A 24855-nucleotide genomic window follows, 5' to 3' on the forward strand; every position below is an offset into this window, starting at 1 on the left:
CCCAAAGCCCAGCAGCAGGTGAGTGCGGAGTTTGTTGGTTTTTTTAAAGAGCTGGGATCCTGGGGCCAGGCAGGGCAGCCATTGACAGGGCTGGGAGAGCAGGCAGGGGATGGGGGTTCATGGCAGAGCCCCCCCCCCCCATGCAGTGCAGGGCAGTGGGGTGCAGCAGGGATCGCCGCCCACCACTCCAGTCTGGCAGCATCCAGTGAGTGCGGAGCCTTTTCTTTCTTTTTTTTTTTAAAGAGCCAGGATGCTGGGGCCAAGAGGGGAAGCCACTGATGGGGCTGGGAGTGCAGGGAAGGGATGAGGCCTGTTTGCTTCAGAGATTTGGCCTATTTGGCGGCGGCCGAATCTCCGAATAGATCACAACTTTATACTAAGTGCCTCAATTCCAACTAAGTTCTTTTTAAGGCATATAAATACTTTATTGGATCTATACAGCACTGCAAACTATAAGTTAGTGATACAACAACACAATAAGTGAGTAGACAGAGTCCAAAGAATACCATTCCTATATCTCATAAAGCAAAATTACTTAATTGGTCATTCATATGATATATTGTATCATGCTTGTTAGCTGGAATATCTCCAAAACATTTTAGCTAATATTCACTTTTATGAGAAACAAAATACTCATAGAACAAAGGTTAAAGATACTGTAAAACCTTCTCCCATGAGTAACCATTATTCACAAAGGAAACCTTATCAACTTCAATTGGCCTATTTAGGCTCTAATCCTATACATACATAAATTCATATACAAGAATTTTCCACTGAAGTCAATCAAATTACTCATGTGCTTAAAGTTACAAGCAAGTATCAATGCTTGCAAAATCTCAGCTGACTTAAAGTCATGTTTTTTGCGCAAATCTTTGTAGGACTGGGCTTTAAATAAGAACAAATTCTCCAACCAAATATACAGATACACTACCTTACTTGCTTGAGTAGTCCTAATGATTTTAATAAAAATTAAGCATCTGCAGGTTTGGCACTTAAATTTATTAGAAGGATTAAAATAAAACCAATGATGTTTTTTAAACTCAAATTCAAAGGAATACATTCAGCATTCTAAGCAAAATGAAATCTATTTTTTTATAGTTTTAAGATTCATATAAATGAGAATATTATAACGTGTATAGTACCAGCCTGAAGCAGGATCTAGGAATAAAACTATTTTGGAAAACACAACTTAACAACATATTAAAAGTAAAGTCTTCAGAAAAGTTATTACTTAACTTACAAAATAAACTAAACAATAACAGCAAAACTGAAAATAGATCCATACCTTCTTCTTTCACTTTGTTCCTCAAAAAAAATATGCTTTGAGTAGAATAGTTTTTCCTCTTCATGGTGTGGTTCTTCTTCGGTAAATAAAATATCGTGGCCTCTTCTACTGAAAGTATGATATACTCTAGAAGCCAGTTGTAGATCAATGGGCAATGAAAAACTAGGAGAAGCAGTACACAGGTGATGCATAACTGGGTAATGTTGCTCTCTAATAAGGAGGAGGAGATAAAAAAAAAAAATCAACAAACTTAGCATTTACATTATATCCTGACAGAAGAATATGTAAATCTGTCTATAACTGTAGACAAAAAATATAATAACCAATATAAAATGACAAAAGAGTGACTTTAAAGGGTTTCTACCAATTTAACTAAAATTACTTTTAAACTAATTTCAGTTAAATCCATATTTTTTACAAGAAGATCTTGGTTTTCTCAAACATTAAGAATACATTTTTCGCCACCTCCTACAATCTAGTCAAAACATCCTCTGAAATAAATGAAAGTATGCCTGCATATGGTACACAGGAACAAGCTTTTAGAATAAAATGTAAATAGACATATTTTTTATATATATACATATACATACACACACACATATACATACACATACACACACAAGAAAGGACTATTTAAGAAGAGTGCTCATAGGCATGACACACAGAAGATGAATAACAGGTGTTAGAGTTAGTTTGGATTAAAGAAAATCACTGGATTGTAATGTAGTGGAGAAAATAGTTTTACAACCAGATTTCATAATGTAACAAGCGTAAGAGTTGAAACCTCAATCAGCCTGGATTCAAGAGTGCATGAAACCACAGATCAGCATTTTAATAAAAAGCTCACACAAAGTTTTACTTTTAGGACAAACAAAAAGTTTTTATGCAGCATTCCTAAGTGGGAAAGCATTATCTATTAAATCATGTCATTTATAGCTGTGCACTAAAAAGTCTGTATTCCTGCTACATTACAATACATGTTAAATGTAGGAGAACATTAAAAAATAATTGATGAGAAATGTAATACTCTTAGCAGCAAGCAAGCAGCTTATTATAAGATCTTAAAAATATAATTTTTAAGTGAATCTTTAAATATAAAAAAGCAGGACAGCTGAAAACTTCTCTAGGAGCTTTCACAAGGAATCTCATTTACCTAAAAAGTAACTTAAAACAGCTTTAATGCAAATGTAATTGGATTACGCTCTTATTATTTTGTTCAGAAGTTTATCATTTCACTGGATGGATAATCAATAAAACCTAAAATATTTGGGGCATGCTGCAAGTAAAGGTGTGTGTTTTTACAGCACACACTCTCCTTAAGCAGACTATTTATCACCCTTTGAAAATAAGACATGAAGAAACAATACTACGTGTGTGGCCTGCATTACCCTCATTTAATGCACTAAATAAAGTTTTTTAGAAAAATCATGCAGTTTCTGCACCACTGATAATCTGACAGTAACTATTTATTGAAGGCAAAATTCTCATTGTCTGTTGTCACTATTTGTTTTAATATATAATCTGCTAACTAAATGATCTTTAAGCAATGCAGATAAGCAATGGCATGCAAAGGGTCACTTAAATACCAATTTGACTGTTTCATAAACTCAGGCATTCTTTTCCCATGACTCTATTCTCAGCTACTTAATTGAAAGTTACATCCATTTACAAACGTTAGGTCTACCATAAAAAAGCTCTCTTCTGTATCCAACAAACCTTTCAGGGTCCTAAGAACAACAAAAGCTAATAATTAATTTTTTTCACCTCAATAAAGAGTAAAGTGAAGGAGCAATTTACAGTAAACCAAAACAAAACCGGCAATAAAGGGAATTCTATTAACTGTCATGGAAGACCATAAAACTAAAGAATCTCACTAGACATTAAATGACTATGATCAGGCAAATTAAAGCAAAAATTGCTGTTTTTTCTATATTGCCATGCACACTACAAAATGGCATGTGCTACCTATGATAAAAAGGTAATCAGCATCTGTCACCAGCTCTTGAATTCAAAACTGCTGAATTTCAAAGAATAAGCAATGACTTTAATACAGATTCAAGTTAATGAATATTTAATATATTTCCTCTATTTGAAGGAAATGATTTATAGCTGGAAAAGCTTGTGATAAATTTGTGATATTTTCCACTGTTTGTTTTTAATTATTTTTATTAGATTATACTTAGAATTAAATTAACTAAATTCAACTCCTGCAATAAGTACCTCCATTTTCTGCTGAAATCAATAAAAGTTCCACTTGTGTATTCCAGGACTGTGTTTGGCCATATAAATTTTAAAAGTCATAAACAAAAAATACTTGAAGGAGAAATGGCAAATTCTAATCAGAATTGGTTCTGAGCCATAAAGTCTGGAGTTCTGGAGATGAACTCATCCCTACTTCAAACACATGCACTATACTATTTTTTTCAACAGTGTTTATAGCTTTAAAAGTGTTTTGTGCAATATTTGCTCCATAACAATGAAAAAGGCTAAAAGTTACTTTATCTTTGGAGTCCATGTGGAAAGCCAAGACAAAGGGTGCTGTAGCTGGTGATCTGGTAACTTCTGCTGAACTTCAACTGGTTTAGTCTTGATGACTGCTTTTCCTTTCACTTGTAGCACATCTGAGGATACAGTCTAAAAAGCAAAAAACAGAATGGGAAAAACATCACTGCCTAAAATGTATACTAGATGGATTTTTTCCATCCATACTGGAGTAGGATGGGGTGCAATTGTAACACTGCCTGCCAAGAATTCAGAGTTTAGCAATCTGTTATGGCTGCTTTAAAGTAGAAACTGCTATAACTCTGACATCACACCAGCTCTTGGAGCAATGCAGGATGTAGGATTCAAAAGCTTACCTTCAAACATAACCTTTGCCATACCCATCCTCAGGCTTCACTTGCTCAGAGGCACAACATAGAATTTTTCTCTGACTTAAGTTATTCAGATTAAAAAAAAAAATCTGTTACCTCTAATAATGATAACGATGACGATGATCCAGCCTTCTGTAATTCTTGTTCATTCTTTACTTCCTCCAAAATGTTAAGCAATGGTAAAGTTGGTTTTGACAAGAGAGGAACACTTGAAGAAAACAGCTTCAATTTAGAGCCCTCACTTTGAGGAAAACATGGCAAATCCTGTGCAGGTAGACATAAAGTTCCTGGTGCCTGATCAGGAAATGTTTCAATAGATGATTCTTTTATCTAAGGGTGGGAAATAGTAGAAAATATAACTTTTTGTAGATATGCTGTTATGATTATTTTCTGAAATACTGAATAAAAACAGAAAATTATCACACGATCACTGAAATCCTAAAATAACTATTGAAAAATCAGGTTATTTAACCTATGGACAAATCTGTGATTGTTTTAATGAATACAAAAGGGAAATTTTCAGGTTTGTGATTGAAGTTTAGGAATTCTCAGATTAAAACTGTTTTAGAGTGCCAGATCCTTGAGAACTCTTTAAAAATCCATGTTCTCATACTATTTTCCTATACTGCTCCTCAGTGTATGCTTCTAGTGAGAAAAAAACAAACATATCTCCTTATTAAAGCACTGATTGATGGTGCTTCACTGTCAGGATTCTACTAAACTTCACTCAAAGGTCTGCACATGTTAACTGAGAGTAAAGAGATATCAGATAGTCAAGAAATTCAAAAGTAAGAAGACAAACACAGCTAACATAATAAGAGACAAAAAATAGCTGCAAAATGGAGGTGGGGAATGGAGAAAATATTATTTTCTCTGTTGTCCTTTTCTCTTATCCTGGTGACAACCTAAGTAATCTTCATTCACAATATTCTGCTTATGGAATATCTCATACGTGCACTCTTTATTTTCTCTCATATATGCATAGTAATTTGTTCGTGGACATACCTTATTTATCCTAAAATGAAGCTGGGCAGTTAGGCATACTGTATACATTGCTATTTACTGACAACTTTAGAAACATTTAAATTTTTAAGAAAAATTATTATATTAAAAATGTAAGGAGATATTGTAGTTACTAGACAACAATAATTAAAATTAGTCATCAAGAAAAAACACTGAGAGCTGCAGAAGGTACTTGATCAAACGTTGTATTTTAAAAAGAGCAAAGGTTAAATTATAAGGACAGAAGGCTGGCTTTCTCTATGTAATTGGAAAAAAATGTGCTCCAAGGTATTAAGTACTGAACTTAGGCCAAAAGTGAGTTCTATGGAGGAGAAATTGTGCAACTAATGAGAAATTCCATTTTTATCATTTCATATGAGAACTGACTTGCAGGCACTTCAGGTAAACCTGGGAACTGAAACACATTAAGCCTAACTTCGGTATCTAATAGAAGACACGACTAGGTTATCAGAAAATGCACTTAAAATATAGTGTGGCCAAAAAAAAAGAAGAAAAAAAATCCCAAAACAAAACGTAATAACTTATTTCACAATCAGAAGCTACAAACTTTCCTTTGCAATACCTCCCCATTCTCTCTCAACTTCACTCATCAGAGAATCTGAGTCACTGCATTCATATCTTATGTTGTTATTCAAGTTCCATGTAAAATTACAACAAATAAAAGGCAGAAAATGTTTTGTTTTGGTTTTTTCCTTTGTGTACAGTCAGTTTATTCTCACCCTGTTTCCCCATCCACTGTGTGCCTTACTTATTTACACTGCAAACTGGGCAGGGACTATTTTGAGTTTACATAGTGCCTGTCCACCAGGGGGAACCATTCTTTGGTCCTTCGGTATTACCATTATAAGCATGATAAAAATGATACTACTCTTTTTTGCCTTAAAGTTCATATGACAATGAAAGCCAAACTAAAAGAGATCCTACAAAAATGGTGTTGTTCTGATAAAAGATACCATCTCTACTATGAGTCCTGATTGCCTTTTCCTCTAGACCAATATGGCTGCAACCTGGATACCAAACTAATCCTTTAAATCAGAGCTGTCCAACTGGCAGCACACAGGCTGCATATGGCTGCCAATGATTTAATTTGCAATCCCTGGGCTACCAGTCTGGGCACCACTCTCCCTATTGCTCTCTTGCTACTGCCAGTGGGGTCTCCAGGCTCCCTTCTCCCTCCTCCAGCTTCTGCAGCCCACACCCACCCTTGAGAGTGTGGGGTGGCGGTGAGACAGCATGCCCCACAAGGTTGAGGGAGGCAGGGCAGCATGGCCCTTGCAGGGCTAGGGGGCACCAAGAAACCTCACACGCTGTGGCCCGGCACAGGGGGGGGGGGGGGGGGGGGGGGGGGGGAAAAGGGGGGGGGGTCTAACCACATTTCGAACTCTCCCAATTGGTGTGGCAGAGGGGAGCCATGGGGGAAAGGGGCACCAGTGTGGTGTGGCAGGAGACACCCGTGGCTCAGCATGGCATGCAGCCTGAGCAGCACGCAACCCGAGTTGTATGAGACCTATATAGTATGTCTCTAGGGTCCTATGGCCCCTGGCTACTCAGGGGTTGGACAGACCTGTTTTAAAACTAGTGGAGAGAAGTGTCCAAAAGGAGGCTGCATTATTCTTTATGGCGGTAACCTTAGGTATGGAAAAGCTACTGCTTCTCTATAATAGTGCTAAACTGTACCTGTTTAACTTGCTTGAAGTCTGTTAACAGTTCTTTAGCCTGAGATTCACTCTCTTCTGCTGGAAGTTCTTTTTTAATTACAGGAATCTTATTTGAGAAAGGGAAAAGTTGCCATATATAATAAAAAGGCAGAACATTTTGTTAAGACAGTTGTGTGATACAAGACAAATTCAACGTAATGTTTATTGGTGTTTATTTTTTTCTTCATATCTATGTAAATTTTATAAAGCAGCTAAAATATTTACTCATATATAGCTGAAACCAAAATTCCTGTGTCTAAATGGATTTTTGTAAGAAAGATGGAATAGTTATTAAAGGAGCTAAAATGAACCTCACTAAATATTAATAACAATTTCTGATCACAAATTGATCAGAATGGATGCCTACAAAGCACACACTAAAAACCTGAAAAGAAAAACCACATCTGAAGTATGTGCCAAGGACACACTAGTTTATAAACCAAATAATACATATATCTCAGCTGCAGGCAAAATTAAGAACTTCCTCAGGTTTGAATATGGAACTGTATAGACCTAGAATGTTCACTATAGAAAGAAAAGAACAAACAAATATACAACTGTTTTTAACTCGAGAAGCTAATTTGTTTTACCACCCAATAAAGTATTTAATTGTGTATTACAGAAGTGCTGAAGGGCCAAACCAGAACAGGGTCCCTTGATACTGTACAGAGAAACAGATGTTCCTTGCCCTGAAAAGCCCTTTCTAATGACTTCGGCAGAAGTTTTGCATATCCAATAGCGGGAGAATCAAATCCAGGGGGAGAGAAAGAGAGAGAGGAGGAGGAAAAAAGATGGAAATAAAAGTAATTGTATATTAATAAAACTTATGGAGTGATATGTTTTACAGCACAATTTTTTTCCTTTTAATTTTGGAAGCTTGAAGCATGACCTGCCTATTTAAGCAATATTACAAACACAAATGTTTATTGTGTTTTAAAAAGGTTTAGATAATGCTAACTTTTACCAGGGTTGGTTGCTGAATACTTGGCAGTATTTCTTCATTAGTTTGAGATTCACTCTTCTTTCCCTGAGGTTCAACTGATGCCTGCTTTGAAAACAAGAAGGAGAATTAAAGAGCTATCAACTATAAAAAAAGTAAAAAGAATTATTTTATGGGCCCAGGCAGATGTTACACTTAAGATGTAATTAACCAGTTAATTGCATCTTAAAGTGTAAAACAGCCACACATTCAAGGGATTAGTGGTGCAATAAATCGGGAAACCAGCCGCAAAGTTATTACCCAAAATATAAATAATAACTGGCTGGTTTCCTTCATGCCTTAAACTGAATGTGTGGCAGGGTAGACTGCACTGGGATTTGCAACTGGCTCCAGTGCAGTCCCCAGCAGCCAACAAGCAGCTGATTGTCAGCAGGATCAGGAAGGCATTGGGCAACCCTGATGCAGTCCTGATCCTGCTGATGATCAGCTGACCATCAGCTGACAGGGACTGTTCTGCAGCTCAAATCCTGGGATAGTCCCTGACAGCAGTTGATGGCAAATCAACGTTGCTCCAGGGCTGGTAACTTGGATGGTCCTGATCCTACCCAGGATCAGCTGATCAGAACCACTCTGGGGCTCAAGGTCAAATTAGTCTTGATCAGCTGATCAACAGCTAGCAGTGCCTGAACTTCTGTGTAGTCCCTGCCAGCCAGCAACAGACTGGGACCACCACAGGGCTGGAACCTCAGGGCTGTCCTGATCCTGACAATAATCAGCTGATTGGGACTGCTCCCAGACTCGAGACCCCCAGGGCAATTTAAATTTGCTGAAGATCAGCTGATTGTTAGGCACCCAACTTCCAGCTTGTCAGTTGTTCTTCCTGTCATGCACATGTGGCATGGCAACAGGTGCGATTGTTAGGATTCCCTATTAGATCCCATCACACCTTCATATGATTGTCTATCAGGTGCTTATGGTTTGCATTTTCAGCCACAGACCACCAACCCACCATGGTATACTGCCAAAAGTGTGAGTTTTATTTTTCATTGCAGGTATTAATAATTAATTTGAAAGCTATTGTGAAATTACATCAGACGCCTATCTGGTTAATTTTACTACCATATATAGCTTCACTGAGGAACTACCTAAGGTAGAAAGGTTAAGCCCAACAGGAAATCTTTGCAGAACTGGAATCTTAATGAAGGAAGACACCAAGTAATATTTGGGTTAACCATGTTACCCACAGAAGCCAGAAGACTTGCTATAACAGGGGTTGGCAACATTTTTGGGGAGAGTGCTAAAAATACCCACAGCCTTGACTTTTAAGATTCATAGATGTTAGGGTCGGAAGGGACCTCAATAGATCATCGAGTCCGACCCCCTGCATAGGCAGGGAAGAGTGCTGGGTCTAGATGACCCTAGCTAGATGCATATCCAACCTCCTCTTGAAGACCCCCAGGGTAGGGGAGAGCACCACCTCCCTTGGGAGCCTGTTCCAGACCTTGGCCACTCGAACTGTGAAGAAGTTCTTCCTAATGTCCAGTCTAAATCTGCTCTCTGCTAGCTTGTGGCCATTATTTCTTGTAACCCCCGGGGGCGCCTTGGTGAATAAAACCTCATCAATTCCCTTCTGTGCCCCCGTGATGAACTTATAGGCAGCCACAAGGTCGCCTCTCAACCTTCTCTTGTGGAGGCTGAAAAGGTCCAGGTTCTCTAGTCTCTCCTCGTAGAGCTTGGCCTGCAAGCCCTTAACCATACGAGTGGCCCTTCTCTGGACCCTCTCCAGGTTATCCACATCCCTCTTGAAGTGTGGTGCCCAGAATTGCACGCAGTACTCCAACTGCGGTCTGACCAGCGCCCGACAGAGGGGCAGTATCACCTCTTTGGATCTACACGTCATGCATCTGCTGATGCACGATAAGGTGCCATTAGCTTTTCTGATGGCTAAGATGTTGGCATACCAGAGGCGGACAGCAGAGTTGCTGAGAGGGGCATAATCCTTATTGTGGAAGCGCAACCCCAGCCCCTTCCCTAAGGTTTGAGTGCCAAGCAAAATGCTTTCATGTGTCACACTCTGGCACACGTGCTGGGGATTGCCTATAAGATTCAGCAGATTTCTCAGTTCCATGAAAAGCTAATCAACTCTTGTAAAGCTGAAAGTGAATCCCTAACAGGCTTCTGTCCTTAGCACATACCCTGTTAGTTCCAGTGCAACCGTATACATCAGTAGTTTTCAACCTTTTTTCATTTGTAGACACCTAAAAATTTTGAATGGAAGGGTGGACACCTTTGAATTGTAAGTGTGGGTATTCACATACTTTTGATAGATAATAGTCAATCTCTCTCAGACCCCTTAAACATAGTCTGCAGACCTCCAGGGGTCTGCGGACCACAAATTGAAAACCACTGATACAAGCTAACCAGCTTATCATGCTAAATACCGTATGCATGCCGTTGCTCCATATGGTCACTTTCTATGTACTTCTTTGTACATGTGGATATCTTGGAAACAGTATATCTATACTGTGCACCACATCAAACCTTAAGAACAGTACTAGTAAAATAGTGGATCAAGCCCTAAAAATAGCAATAAGTGTAGATTAAATAACTTAAAAATTTACTTCATTTCAAAACACAGTTCTTACTAGTGCTTTAAAAAAAGAGTTCCCAAGGAAATTGCAAATATTCCCAGCCAATTCACAGACAAAAGTAAATGCTGGAGTTTATTAAAGCCTTACAGAGAACACAGATTAGAGCCCCCAAAAAATGGGGGTGGAAACCTACAACACTCTTACTTGCATTGAAACCACTGATTTGCAAGTTAAAATATGAGTTGGCAATATGTGGGAATTTCTCACTTACTGTGAGGATTTTTAATCTAGTGTTCTGAAGATTTAAACATTTTAAAATGTACAAACAGTTCTTGCATGTAATACTATATTTAATTTTAAAATACTAAGAATAGAGTACATTGATAAGCATCAGAGAGGATGCATTTTCTGTGTTGCAACATAGCAATAGTTCTTAGTATTAAAAGCTGATAAAAATAAAAAACACCAACCTAGAGCAGTGGTCCTCAACTGGGGTCTTACAGCAGAGCCCCTTTCAAGGGTGTTGCAGTTCCAACATGATTGCCATTGTTGCTGCAACCAGGTAAAACTACCCCATGTACCTCATATGGAGCCTGACAGGAAGAAGCTGAAGGAGCTAAAGCAGATTTGTCAGATAGTGCAGGAAGGAATCCCTGCTCCTGCCACAACCACTTCCCAGTCAGGCTTCATATGAGGTGCTTGTGGTACTTTCACCTGGCTGCAAATGGTAGTGCTAGCACCATGGTTGGGGGTGTCTTGAATTTACAAAGGTTGAAAACCACTGATTTGGAGGCCAAGAAAAACAGAGTTGTATCTGCCACTAACCCAGAAGTTCTCCTTTTAAAATCAAAAAGAGAAAAGACTTTATTGAAAATTGCACAGTATTCTAGAAAGGCACATCCTGTTTATTACACAAGTCTTTATAATTCACCAATTAAACTTGTATTGTTCACTGTCAAACCATGACTTTTCAAAGCATCAGATCAGTGGTGCTCAACCTTTTGGCCCTGTGGGTCTAGATGAGTGGGGCAGGACCAGTCCACGTGCTAAATCAAACACAACACACCAGGATTGGGACCTAGGACCCAAAACCACCCCCTCTTTGCCCTGAGTGTGGGGAGCAGACCCTGGGGATCAGGCCTGACACCACCCCCTTCTGCCACTGCACACAGGGATTGGTTCCCAGGGGCATGGCATTGCCCCCTCTTGCTCTCACGTGCAGGGATTGGTTTCCAGGCCTAGCACCACCCAATCCAGCTCAGGGTTCCCTATGGGTCCAGAAATTTGGTGGTGGGGGAACAGTATCACCGCTCTCTTGCCATCAAATTTCTGGACCCATAGGGAGCCCCACAGGCTAGATGACAGAAGGCCACAAGTCAGATCTGGCCCGGAATTGAGAACTGATGCAAAAGAGAGAGAGTTTTTCATTGCTTTGAAAACAAGAGCTTGCATTTTGCAAGAGAGGACTAAATGCAAACAAATTAGGTCCTCAGTAGGCATGTCTACACGAGATGTTAAAAGCGCAGTAAACTAATGCTACTGTGCATTAGCACAGCATGAAAAAAAAGTGCTAATGTGCATTAGCATCACTTTAAAAGTGTGTGCCAGCACTGATGCACAGAAGCACTGATTGTGGCACATTTAATGCCTGTGATTACAGGTATTAAACTTAATGTGCCATAATTACGGTGCATTAATGAACATGTGGGTAAATGGATGGGTAAAAAATTGGCTGATAGGGCGCACCCAGAGAGTAGTGGTGGATGGGTTGTACTCAACCTGGCGAGATGTGAACAGTGGGGTACCCCAGGGCTCGGTCCTCGGGGCCGCACTGTTTAACATCTTCATCAGCAACTTGGACGAGGGCGTGGAAAGCACGCTGTCCAAGTTTGCTGATGACACTAAGATGTGGGGCGAGGTGGACACACTTGAAGGGAGAGAGAGGCTGCAAATAGATTTAGAAAGACTACAAAAGTGGGCAGACGAGAACAGGATGGGGCTCAACGTAGACAAATGCAGGGTGCTGCACCTTGGGAGAAGGAATCCACAGCATACATACAGGCTGGGGAGTTCCCTTCTTGAAAGCACAGAGGCAGAAAGGGATCTTGGAGTCATTATTGACTCCAAGATGAACATGAGCCGCCAATGCCAGACCGCAGCTAGCAAGGCCAGCCATACCCTGTCACACATCCAAAGGTGCATCTCAAGCTGGTCCAGAGAGGTGATACTCCTCCTCTATGCGATGTTGGTCAGGCCAGTTGGAGTACTGCGTTCAGTTCTGGGCGCTGCACTTCAAAAGGGATGTGGCCAGCCTGGAGAGGGTTCAGAGGAGGGCTACCCACTTGGTAAGAGGGCAGCAAGACAGGCCCTACGAGGAGAGACTGAGGGACCTAAACCTGTTCAGCGTCAGCAAGAGGAGGCTGAGAGGGGACCTGGTGGCTGCCTACAAACTCGTCAGGAGAGATCAACAGCAAATAGCTAGAGCCCTTTTCTCCCCAGCACCACCTGGGGTGACAAGGAACAATGGTAATAAGCTGATGGAGAATAGGCTTAGGTTAGAGATCAGAGGCAATATTTTACAGTTAGGGTGGCCAAAATCTGGAACCAACTTCCCAGGGAAGTGGTCCTCGCCCCTACCTTGGGCAAATTCAAGAGGAGGTTGGATGATCACCTGTCTGGGGTCTTGTGAACCCAGCATTCATTCCTGCCTGTGGCAGGGGGTCAGGCTAAATGATCTGTTCAGGTCCCTCCTGACCCTAGCTACTATGATACTATGTGGATGCATCCAGTCATTCCTAAAATTATGTTCATGTTATCAACCTATAAGAAGTGTATCCCAGTAATCATGCGTGCCAATTTTATATTTTGCATTGCTGTTTTCTGTCACCAACCAGGCAAAATTTGCTAGGCAATGAAAGAAAAATGAAAAATACAAGTTTACGGATGAATTATTTACACATGCCATTTGGACAGGCCCTAAAAATCAAGGGCAAGATGTTCGCGCTATCATGGCTAGCTACCTCTCCCATCTTATGGGAAGCTGTTGTGAATATGGGGTAGACTCCTGTGAGCAATTCAAGTCCATGCTGCAGAGGGGATACACCGTGAGTGCTAACATTACATAAAATATGACAATTCTAACTTTTCCATTTATAGTTATGCTAGAATGTATGTCACATCCAAATATTTTTACCGGGTAGTTTCCTGACTTCACTTCTGACGCACACACTCCTAAAAAATACAATTGTATTACTACTACAAGCATTTGGTAAGAACATTAAAATCAAAAGGAGAAAAGATTTTGTAGACAGTGACTAGTCCTCACCAGCTCACTTCTGTAGCTGTTAAGTACGATAGAGATCTGAACAAGACCTCACTCTGAAATGGACTGACAACTGCAAGGGAAAGGAAAGAGAGATACACTTTTGCTTTTTTAAATGTGGCTTTGGTTTGATACTGTTACAGTTCACTTTACTGTTCTCATTTCATAACAATGTTTACATGCTCAGTTTTATGTCTATTTTTCCAAAACAAAACTGTTTTTCTTCCATCTATAGCAGCCAGAAGTTTAGTAGAACTGCCGAAGAACAATTATATTGTACAAAAAAAATTGTGATGACCAACTGTGGACTATTTAATGTTGAAAAAAGGAATGCTTTTCTGCAATGAATATAAATTCCCTCCCATGGATAACAAAGCCATCATGTAACTTGGTAACTCAACATATTTAAGAGTTAGCAAACTGGCATTCATGGCAACAGTGCAATTCTATGCATTGATGCTCAGAGTAAAACTGTGATAAAAAATTCTACTTCTTATAAGACTGTGGTAGAAACCATTATTAATAACTGATTCCCCTCAAGGAATCCAAGGGATGAATGATCATCAGGGATCCTGGTTTTCCATGATAAAAAAAAATCATAAATTCTCTGATAAAAATCCCCAAATCCATGGTTAAAATTAAATGCCCCCCAGCACTGCTTGTGCCCCTTGCCCCTGCCCCCCAACCCTGCTGGAGGGGACCCCCAGCTACCAGGGCTATGAGGCCAGGGACCCAGGTCTGCAGCCCCCACCCCCAACGGAAGGCAGCGGCTGCTGCAGCAGAAGCACGAGCCAACTGCCCCCATGCTGCCTGCCTACTGCAGGCTCAGGTGGAGCCAGCTCCCACTGGCCATGTGCACTCCTGAGGGGCAGGGGGTACCCGTGCCCTCCAGACCTGTGGGGCGGGGGTAGGGGCAGGGCGGACATGCACTGCCCTCATGCACGCAGAGATTATGTAGCCAGGGCAACACAGAGCTTGCAGCAGCAGGCAGCTTTCATGCACGGCCCCACTGTGCCCCGCCTTGCCAGTCACACAAGCTGCGCTCTAGAGAGCCTGGGGGAGGGCAGCAGGGCAAAGAGCACAGTGTTTGTGACCCAGGGTTTGCAGCTGGCTGGGCACTCCGGTTGCGAGGGGGTTTGCAGCCTCCCTGCTCCTGGCCAGAGTGCTCAGCCAGCTGCAAACCCCTGCCGCTCCCAGTCAGCTACAAACGCCCCTGTCCCAGCCAGAGTGCCCAGCCAGGGAGCGCCCAAGTTGGCTGGGGGCTGAGGGAGTGGGGAGGTTTCCAGCCGGACAGGAGCAGCAGGGGTTTCCAGCCAGCCAAGCACTCCCGCCGGAAGGCTGCAAACCCCTCTTGGCCGGAGTGCACTTACCTCTGCAAGAAGAGTGAGCCTGAAGCAGCCTCCGGTAAGCGTGAGTGTTGGGCCCTTCGCTTCCCCACTCCCTCCTCCTCCTGGCAGGGTTGAGGGTTTCCCTGCCCCTTTTACAAACAGCTCTTGTAGGCTAGAACTCAGACAGCCTGCAGAGCTCTTTGCAAAAGGGGGAAATTTATGGGTGTCTCTTCTAAAAGAAAAAATCCATGGTTTTCTCTGTTTTTCCATGGGAAATGGAAAACAAGGATCCCTGATGATCATAACCCATTGGGCTGCCATACTACCCTCTGAATAACAGTCTTTTTAAAGGATAATAGTTAACCTTGTAACAATATTTAAAAGTTAAACATCAACTATCAACACTAAGTAGTTACTGCTAATTCAAAAGCAAGATGAAATAAACAAATAAGAAAAGCTGGTTAAAAAGAAAAATTTCATTTAAATCTCAGCAGTTGATACAATTCTAAATCTAATGGAGAGTGGAAGGAGAAGGATGGGGAATTTTTCCATTTGATTTAAAAAAACAGATTTCTTACCTTGAAAGTAAAGCTTGACTCTAAACAGTACATAATAAATAAAAACTGTTAGACCTTCTGCCTTATTGTAGACACTTCAGTTTAAAAAATGCAAGTCACAAATTTTACACAAATTGGTTATAACAATTTAAGCAACAACTGTAAGGAAATAATTTACCCTGCTTAAGACTGACAACTAACTTTTAAGAATGAACTTAAACAATGATCTTTTCTCTTCCTTTTCATTTAATTAAATAATGTGAAATCAATTATATCAAGTGAATGCAACTATCATAAAAGGTAATATGAGGAATTAAATGTATACAGCCTCTCATTTATTGGTCTCTCCTTGTTTTAGAGCAGGGGTGTCAAATATACAGGCCACAGGCTAGATCCAGCACACAGAGCCATGCCATCTGGCCCTCTAGGCTACCAGTGCACCACAGAATTTGGTGGCATGACCAGCCGTGGGTGTAGCCTGCTACAGAATCTAGGGCTCTAACTCCCCATTAGACATGGCCCTCAGCAGTATGGGAGCAAGCAAAAGCTGTGCAAGATAGTCTTCGGTTGCCTGGTCCACCGCCACTCAGCCCACTGCCATTGTGGTTTCCCCTACTGCTATGATAGATGTTGTCACAGCCATGGCCACTGCCCACTCCCCAGGCCAGATACAGTCCACAGAGAGCCCTTGAGATCTGGATCCTGCCTGGGACCCACGGTAAATTTGCCTCTGCTTCAGAGCAATCACCTTTGCACGCTGGTAATGCGTAGGGGGTGTATGCGGGTGCACGTGCACCCTGAGCATGGTGGTGCACCCCCTGCAAAAAAAGTGCTGCCAACACCCCTTCTCTTGCCACCAACACTGCCGGCAGCATCTGTGGGTGGTCTGCGATCACTGCTGGCCACTGTCGACACTGGTGGTGGTGTCTGCAGGTGCTTGCCGACCACTGGTCAACACTGGCTGCTCCCCACTTGCCTCCGCTACACTCCCATCGCTGACAGTGCCGCCACCATCTGCGGGAGCTCGCCATGCCCCCCCAGCCTCCAGGGGCACACAGCATTCATGTCTTTGAATGAAAGAATTCATTCTCCCTGGGCATTCATTCCTTGGCTTCTCTGATTATATTACCAAAATGGGTACCAACTGTGGTAGTATTTTTTGTGACAAAAACCTGACCATTTGGAACAAGAATAAATCACCAACTGATGATGAACTACCCAATATAAATAACTATTGGACTGGTTAAAACAGAATTAGTGGCCTTCAGGTGCAAGTCCTAAAGCAGTTTTTTCCTTTTAATGCCTTAAGCCTTATTGAAGTCTTGCTTTCAGTGGGTGTGTCTACGTGTTCATTAACATGCTATGGTTACTGCACATTCAGTTAGCAACTGTAATAATAGGTACTAACTGAATGCGCTACTGCACAATAGCACCAGCGCATGGTTTTTTTGTGATGCTAATACACAGCAGACTATTTCTACTGTGCATTAGCACGTTAGCACAGCTCTTTGCCGCGATGTGTTAATGCACAATAGAATTAATATACTGCACATTTAGTGTCTTGTGTAGATGGGCCCACTGTTACCAAATTAGTTGAGCAGAATCTCCAATAGCAGCTTAATAAAATGTACATCTAAGAGTAACATATGAACTATCTTTCTATGATTTCACAATGCTAAATTAAACCTCACAACTGGCAGCAATAATGTTGCCTTCTAAATACACCAAACACTTTTACTGATCTGTCAGTATCAAACATCCCACATTTATAAATGGAAGAAAAAAACTTCCTGAAGGAAAAAATGTATATTAAACTATAAGTAGTATATTATGTCTGATGTCCAAAAAGAGATTATGCTTTTAACTAGTTTAGAAATTGGTTTAGTACTACTTTTAAAGAACACTTAAAACTGACAGTAAGAAACAGTGAAGATTGTTCTGCAACACATTAGTGTTTTTTCTCCTATGTTTTGTCGGCTTCTGGGTTATGACACATTGTAGCATCTAGAAAAAAATATACAACTTTTATAAAAGTAATATTTACCCAACAAAAAATACTGCTCTGGTTCTGGTTCACCTACTTCAATTTTTATGTTGTAGTTCTCGCCAAGAACACTCTCCAGGAGTTCTTTGATCATCTGGTCAGAGGGAGACTGAAAAGTAGACTGCAGGGAAGCAATTATTTCATCAATAGACCTTGCAGCCACTTTCACAGGCAACTTTGGTGTGGAAGTAGGCTCCTCTGGTTTGCTCTGCTGGAAGTTCTTCTCGTATATTTTTGAAGCATCTGGTCTAGTTGTGTCTGTAGCTTCTTCCAACAGCTCTGGAACAGACCCCACACTTGGCTGGCTGCTACTTGGTGCTCTTCCCATCTCAGAAACTAAACTTTGTTGATTTTCTTTTAAAACTTTGCCACCTCCTTGCAAATCTTCTTTCCCAATTACCTTTTTCTTTTTAGAAGCTTGTTTACTTGAATCAGAATCTGTACAACTAGATTCACGACTGACATAACTCCCTCTGATGAGTTCTTCAGTACTATTTGTTTTTATAGTCTGAAGGTTTATCTTTAGAGTGGCAATTCTATCCTTCACTTTTCTAGTATCTTTGTCCTTCTGTAACAGAATAGGGGGCTTATTAGTCAATGATCTTGGACGAAGAATAATCCTGTTATAGCTAGGTTTCTGAGGGGGTACTGGTTGCTTAAACAAAGTGATTTGTTTTGCAGTACCTGCTAAAGATGCTATTACTGGCATCTTTTCACTTGTAGTTTTGGTACAAGTGCTACTATTTTCCATGTTTATTTTTTCACAGCAACTTCCTTGTTTTTTGTCAGTGCTGTCCTCTATTGGAGGAGATTTATTTCTTTGAGTCATCATTCTGAGATCACGAGTTTGTTTTTTCATGCCTCTCACTTCACAGGAGAGCTTTACTTCTCCGTGGACTTCAGAACTGCCAATGAATTCATTAGGAATATTTTTATTTGTATTCATGACAAGCTTATGTGGACTCTTTGACCTCTGGAGAGGATAACATTCTGGCTGAGGTGATTGATCTGGTGTTAAATCTTCCAATGAGGGTGGAGTATGTGCATTGGTATGAGCAGTAGCTAGTGATTGTTTGAACTGTGGTAAATCCCGGCGAGATTCCTTGCATAAAGTCTCACTCTCCTTAATCATATTCAGTTCTTCTAGGTAACTCAGTCCCAAGTGCTTGCGGTTTCTAGCCATCTCCTCTCACTATATGTGGGTAAAACAAAACAGAAAGTGCATTTGTACATGTGTGCGTGTACACGATTTTCCTCATTGAAAGATTAAAACTGAAGTGTCTTGAACAGAAGGTGTTATATACTATTAGACCCTTCACCTTAATTTAAAGACACTTAAGTTTTAAAAATGCCTCTTACAAACACTTTTAATAATTTAAGCAACACCTACAAAAAAGCCTTTAACCTTGTTAAGTGTCACAACAATGCTGAGCCGCACAATTAATTTTAGGGTTTTCTTAAACAGCCCTTCCCCCCCCCCCTTCTAACTGTTGCAGTTCATCCAATAATGTGAGATCTATTCTGTCAAGTGAATGTTACTATCCTAAAAGGTACAAAAAGGCTCTTAGCTTGCCTCACATTGACACACACACACCTTGACACACCCCTCCTTCTCCTCCTGCCTCTACACCACATTTGACCATTTTGTTACACCTGCTCGTGCTCCTTTATTGTACTTAGCGAGATTTTTCATTGCACAGGTGCCTCCGAGCAGCAGGTGTTGCACAATCTGAGGCGCTGTGCGTTAGTCACAGGTGGCTGAACCAACTGTATAGCCCCACTTCATCATTACTTCCTTGCAGTGTCCGACTCCCTACAAAGATGGTCGAGACATCACCCGCTTTGCTACGGTTCATCCGCCGCTGGTGGGAAGGACTCGGCCACTGGAACCTCCAACGTTTCACTGCTGGGTATTTTCTTTAGCTTTTCTGGGGACTAGAGCAGAAGAGGTCTGGTCACCTTGTGACCCCTCTCAGGTAATACCGGCCCGTTCTGCTCACACTGCAAACCGGGAACTTGACCCCCACCACGCACACTCGGCGCGAGGATTTTGAAGCCCTGCCCCCAGGCGCACACCCGGTGCTGGCCGGCGGCAGGGGCTGCGCTGGAGCGAGGGGCAGCGCCCCCGGCAGTCTCGAGCACTTCGCCTGCCCCAGCGCCCCGGGAAGTTTGGGACAGAAAAAGTTACGCCCTCCCCAGGAAGCCCAAGGTAAGCCCGGCCCGGGCTGGGCCCGGACAAGACGAGGGCGATCGCAAATGGCGCGGCTCCCTGCCCGTAAGGGCGGGGAAGAGGGGCCACCGCGGGGTCCCGCCGGCCCGCAGCGCCCCCTGCAGCCGGGGAGGGGCCGCCACAGCGCGGGGCTGAGGCCCCCTGCAGCAGCCTGGCTTCTGGGGAGGGGAAGCAGTAGAGTCCCCCAGGCCGGAGGGACACAGAAATAGGCCAAGGATGGGATCTCCCTGGAGGTTGTACCCATGTCCCCTGGCTCCATTAAAGCCCTGCCCTGAAAGCGGCTCCACACATGGCATTCATGTGGGACCCTGAGGACTAAGACACTCCCACCTACATCAGACCCAGGCTTCTATCACAACCCAACCTGGTGCCAGAAGGGCCTTCTCTGGTTCCTGCCATTGCCAGCCAGGAGGTCCCCTTAGCTAATGTTGAGGATGCCCCTAAGACAGAGCAGAGTTCATCTCGCACTTCCGGCCCTGCCACTTATGAGTCTAACAAGGGTAAACAGGAGTGAAAACAGTGTTGTGAGTGGCATCTTGTCTCTGTGGCTCTAGGTACAAATGGCCAATTGACCTAGCCTTCAAAAAATAGGGGTATATCGACTATATCAGACAGCAGCAGTAAGAGCTGTACGTTATAACAATAGGCCTCTTAACCGACAAGAAATGGAAAAATGGTCTGTTCATCAAAAATGGGGGGGAAGCTACATGGAAAGACTTAGAAAATTCAGTGATAAAGTGAGGATTGCCAAAGTCAGGCAGTGTTAGGCCTTGCAAAGGAGAGTACAACACATCATAGATGCTCTTTAGCAACAGAAAAAAACAGAACAACACATTAAGAATTGGTGGGCTACCATGCAAGGAAAAAGGAGTCAGAAGTTAAGTTATGGCCCAAAAACCATGTGAATATCTTGCCTCAGTTTCAGTAAGGACAACACTGTAAAACAGTGGTTCTCAGCTCTGGCACTGCAGCGCTCCAGGGTGCCTTTCAAGGGTGCTGTGGGATGCCACACAAGGTTAGCTTGTTAGGTGTGCAAACATGATTCATAAGATCAACCCAGACGTTTCAAATAGAAATCCAGTGTTATAAACATTTGGACCTGTTGTGGTGTTTCTGAGTTCTTTGCAAGAGAAGAATTGCTCTATTGTTTTTCTGTAACGAAAAGACAAGTGAAAACTAAGAGCTGGCATTTTCTCAGAGGGTGTCTTTAGTCTAACAAAGGGTGCCTTGAGCCTAAAAAGGTTGACAATCACTGGGTGTCTACAAGTGCATTAATGCACCTCAGATAATGCTTTATTAAGGAAGTACTAAACTAAATGTGCAGTAACTAAATGCATGGTACCCAACGTTACTCTGCTGTAGCACCAGCACACGGTTATTTAGTGATGCTTACTGCGCATTAGCCTAATAACACTGTGCAGTAGACTATTAGCACGGTTTTTGCTGTGACACGCTACTGTGCAGCGTTATTAGGCCAATGTGCAGTAAGCATCTTGTGTAGACATGTCCACTGATGTAGAATATGGGGACAAAGGCAGCACATCCAAAGATGAAGCAAAATTCAAAAAGCAAAATGGTTTAAGAGGAGAATAAAGGAGCTAAATAATTCCCATTCCTGACTATTCAAAGAAGTGACGTGTGAAACAGCAGTTCCAGTGGAAAGACATTTTAATTAATCCATCAAATTTGTGCTAGCACCATATGACTGGAGATTAACAAATCTAGTACCTATATTTAAGAAAGGTGAAAAAAAGTGATGCAGATAACTACAGCCCTATTAGTCTTGCTGGAGACAGAGCTTGTCCAGACCCACGTGCAAAATTCAAATGAATAAATCATAACAACAGTGCCTTTTGCACAAGAATGCAAATTTGTGATTGGGACCCATGAAATACAACAATACTGTTAATCACATCTTTGGTTTCTAGTATTGAATACATCCCATGTCTAACAACCTGAAATCAATTATGAATAGGTTCCCCTTTCAAAGTGATTGCCCCTCCCTGTTACCACATTCCTCAGCAGTCTAAGCATCTAGGCTGGTTAACAAATATTTTGGAATCTGACCTATACAGTGACCCATCATGGTCTGAGGTGCTTGATTCAATTAATCAAGTCCTATTGCTATTAATTGGATGATAAAACTCTGGCTTCAGGTGCTAAACTTAAGTAATCAAGCCCTGTTATAGTTAAGTAAATAATAAACCTCCAGAGATCAAGGGTTTTGTGCACGTCAGTTTCGCCAACAACAACCAGCGATGGATCTGAAAAGTTAATATCTACAGTGCAATCAAAAAACAATGACCCTCCACCCTGTTGGCTTTGTCTGGGCTCTAATCATGAGCCCATCAAGAAAATATAGTTTCAAGAACTAGTATAAGAGAAGAGTACAGACGCCAGCACAGGGCAGTCATCCTAGGAGAGAAAAACCCCATAACCTGCACCCAGCTGACCACCCTCAGAGATGGATCCATGCCTGGTGAAAGCTACAACAATCAGAACTACTTCCTTGGTGAGAGAGCATTACTACCACTAGAGATTTGCTAGACTTGGTTATAGCTTGCTTTATTTGTTTATTGCAATAGCCTACCTGTCATTTTCCCATTAATCTCATTATGTAATTAATAAAGCCTTTTTGCTTAATATGGATGGAAGTGTTGTGTCAATCCTCTTAAAGCACTAAGTATCCTATTTTAATTGCAACAAGCCTGATCTCAGCAGAACATAAGGCTTTAGAAGGAAAAAATAAGTAAAGACAAGGAGGTAAATGGAAAATGGGATAAAATGCATTGTGGCCTCAAGGGTAATTTTTGCCAGATTAATAAGGTATTTTTCTTTGAGAAATAACTGCTTTCTTAAAACAAGGGAAATGTTATAGATCTAACCTAGCTGGACTTCAATAAGGCACTTAATAACAGGTGGCAAGTTACTAGTTACGAAAGAGAATAGGGGGATTAGAACAAAAACTGGAATGGGAGTAAAGAACTGGATAAAGAGGAAAAGACAACATGCTGAAAAGCAAACTGTTAGGTTAGAGGGAGGTTATTAGTGGAGTTCCTTCGGGAGAGGTCCTAAGAATTATAAGATATTTTCATTAATGAACTTGGCACAAGATGTAGGAGAATATTATTTATATTTGCTGATGACAGAAAATTGTGAAGCCTCACCAGTATGGAGAAGTATTGGAATACCATACAGACTGGATGAAAGGTGGATGACCTCAGAGAATGAAGTAATAGAAATAGAATGAAATGTAATGCAATAAAGTGTAAGGGATTCAAAACCTGATCAAAGGTGCTGGTTAATCAGAGGCTGACTACAAGCCATCAATGTCCTATGGACAGGAGAAAAGCAATTGTAAACTTAGGATGTATCAGGCAAAGTATTTCTAGCAGAAATGGGAAGTATTAATGCTATTTTATAAGAGATCTCACCTGGAATGCTATTTACAATTTCTGGTTGCCCATGTTCAGGAAAGATTAAAGTCAAAATGAAAGAACTACAGAGTGGGTTACTAGGATAATTGGTAGAATAGAGAAAGAACCTATTGTAAGAGAAGCTTGGCTTGTTTAACCTACCAAGACAAAGACTGAAAAGGGTACTTGCTCCCCATAAACATAATGCTGGTGCGGGATAAATACCAGGGAGCAGAAAGAGCCGCTTAAGCTAAAGGACAAGGTTGGTGCAAGAATACATAAGTACAAACTAGCCATAAATAGATTTAGAATGGAATTTAGAAAAAAGTTTCTAACTATCAGAGCAGTTAGATTCTGGAAGGGTTGTGAAGCAGTAATGGCAAAAACCTCACTAGTTTTAAGGTGGAGTATGATAACTTTATGAATGTGATTGTGTGATGTGTATGCCTGCAATAGGTCTATGATCCAGGTTTCTCTCCTATTTTTCTTTTAGAAGTTTTTGAGTTAGGAGCATGAGGATCCCACGATAAAAATGGCCAGCCTCAGTGAAGTAGGAAACCATTTTAAAGATTTATCTAAGATGATCCTTGGCACCATCATACGTTAACTCATCATTGATATACCAGGCAGCCCCTGAGCTGGAGGGCGGGGGTTCCTTCCCTTTGCCACGGCAACACCCCCCCCAGGCATGGCTGAGCAGGCTGCCAGTGGGCTGGGTGCTGCCTGAGCTCACAGGGGCCAACTTCCCCAGAGCCCACCAGCATGTGAGGGCCCAATCTTTTTTTTCACTTTGACAAAGATCAAAGCGAAAAATAACTTATCCACTGGATATATGAAAATCTTTTTTATAAAAACATTAGGGTCGACTTATACACCATGTTGACTTATGCACCATGAAAAACGGTAAATGGCCATAATCTCCAATGTTTATATATCATTCAAAATAAAAAAGAACCATAATTTCTCATGAGAAAGTCTGAGATGAAGAATAGTGGAAGTAAGACTAACAAATACGAATCCTGAAATGCTTCAATTATTTCTCTGGCAACTCATCTAAACGCAGAAATTTCCTTATGTCAGGAAAGTGCTTTCTCTTGACATAGAAAATGATCCTCTTCTCCTAAGAAAGTTTGTCATCATCCATTATGTTCATATTAAGGTGGAAGGGGGAAAATAAACAAGATATGCCAGAAGAACATTTTAACAATAGTAGATCTCAAATTGAATTGTAATTAAACCTTTCATTTTCACAACATCCAGGTACAACTGCTATCAGATGCTTGCTGATGATTCTGTTAAATCGGAGATGTTCATACCTAAGTGATATGGGCAGAACTAAACCCTCTCCTTCTGGTTTCTGTGCTTATCCTTTCTATTTTCACTTAATGTGCAACCTGATAAGAGAGAACTCCTGGCCTTCCCCTGTTATAGATTGGACTGAGTAATCCCATAAATATTTTTATATAAAAAAACCCAAATTGTTTGGTAACCTCTTGATGAGAGTCAGTGCGTATTCCTTCTTTGTGTCCAGTCCACAGAGGATATGAGT

At 41.4% G+C, this 24855-nt stretch overlaps 1 protein-coding gene across 1 annotated transcript in view; it reads right to left on the reverse strand.

The window, feature by feature from the left end:
• Positions 1 to 19935, reverse strand: part of TTC6 (tetratricopeptide repeat domain 6) — a 127879-nt gene extending 107944 nt beyond the window's left edge. The window contains exons 1-8 of the mRNA XM_025201442.1: positions 19737 to 19935; positions 19255 to 19595; positions 17698 to 18852; positions 7843 to 7926; positions 6859 to 6945; positions 4255 to 4488; positions 3783 to 3919; positions 1286 to 1495 (exon numbers count right to left, since the gene is read on the reverse strand). Coding sequence (XP_025057227.1) covers positions 1286 to 1495; positions 3783 to 3919; positions 4255 to 4488; positions 6859 to 6945; positions 7843 to 7926; positions 17698 to 18843 — 1898 coding nt within the window. The 5' untranslated portion in view covers positions 18844 to 18852; positions 19255 to 19595; positions 19737 to 19935. The remainder of the gene's footprint in view (positions 1 to 1285; positions 1496 to 3782; positions 3920 to 4254; positions 4489 to 6858; positions 6946 to 7842; positions 7927 to 17697; positions 18853 to 19254; positions 19596 to 19736) is intronic.
• Positions 19936 to 24855: the final 4920 nt, after the last annotated feature.

The sequence above is a fragment of the Alligator sinensis genome, unplaced genomic scaffold (genome assembly GCF_000455745.1).
Source record: "Alligator sinensis unplaced genomic scaffold, ASM45574v1 scaffold280_1, whole genome shotgun sequence".
Lineage (NCBI taxonomy): Eukaryota > Metazoa > Chordata > Crocodylia > Alligatoridae > Alligator > Alligator sinensis.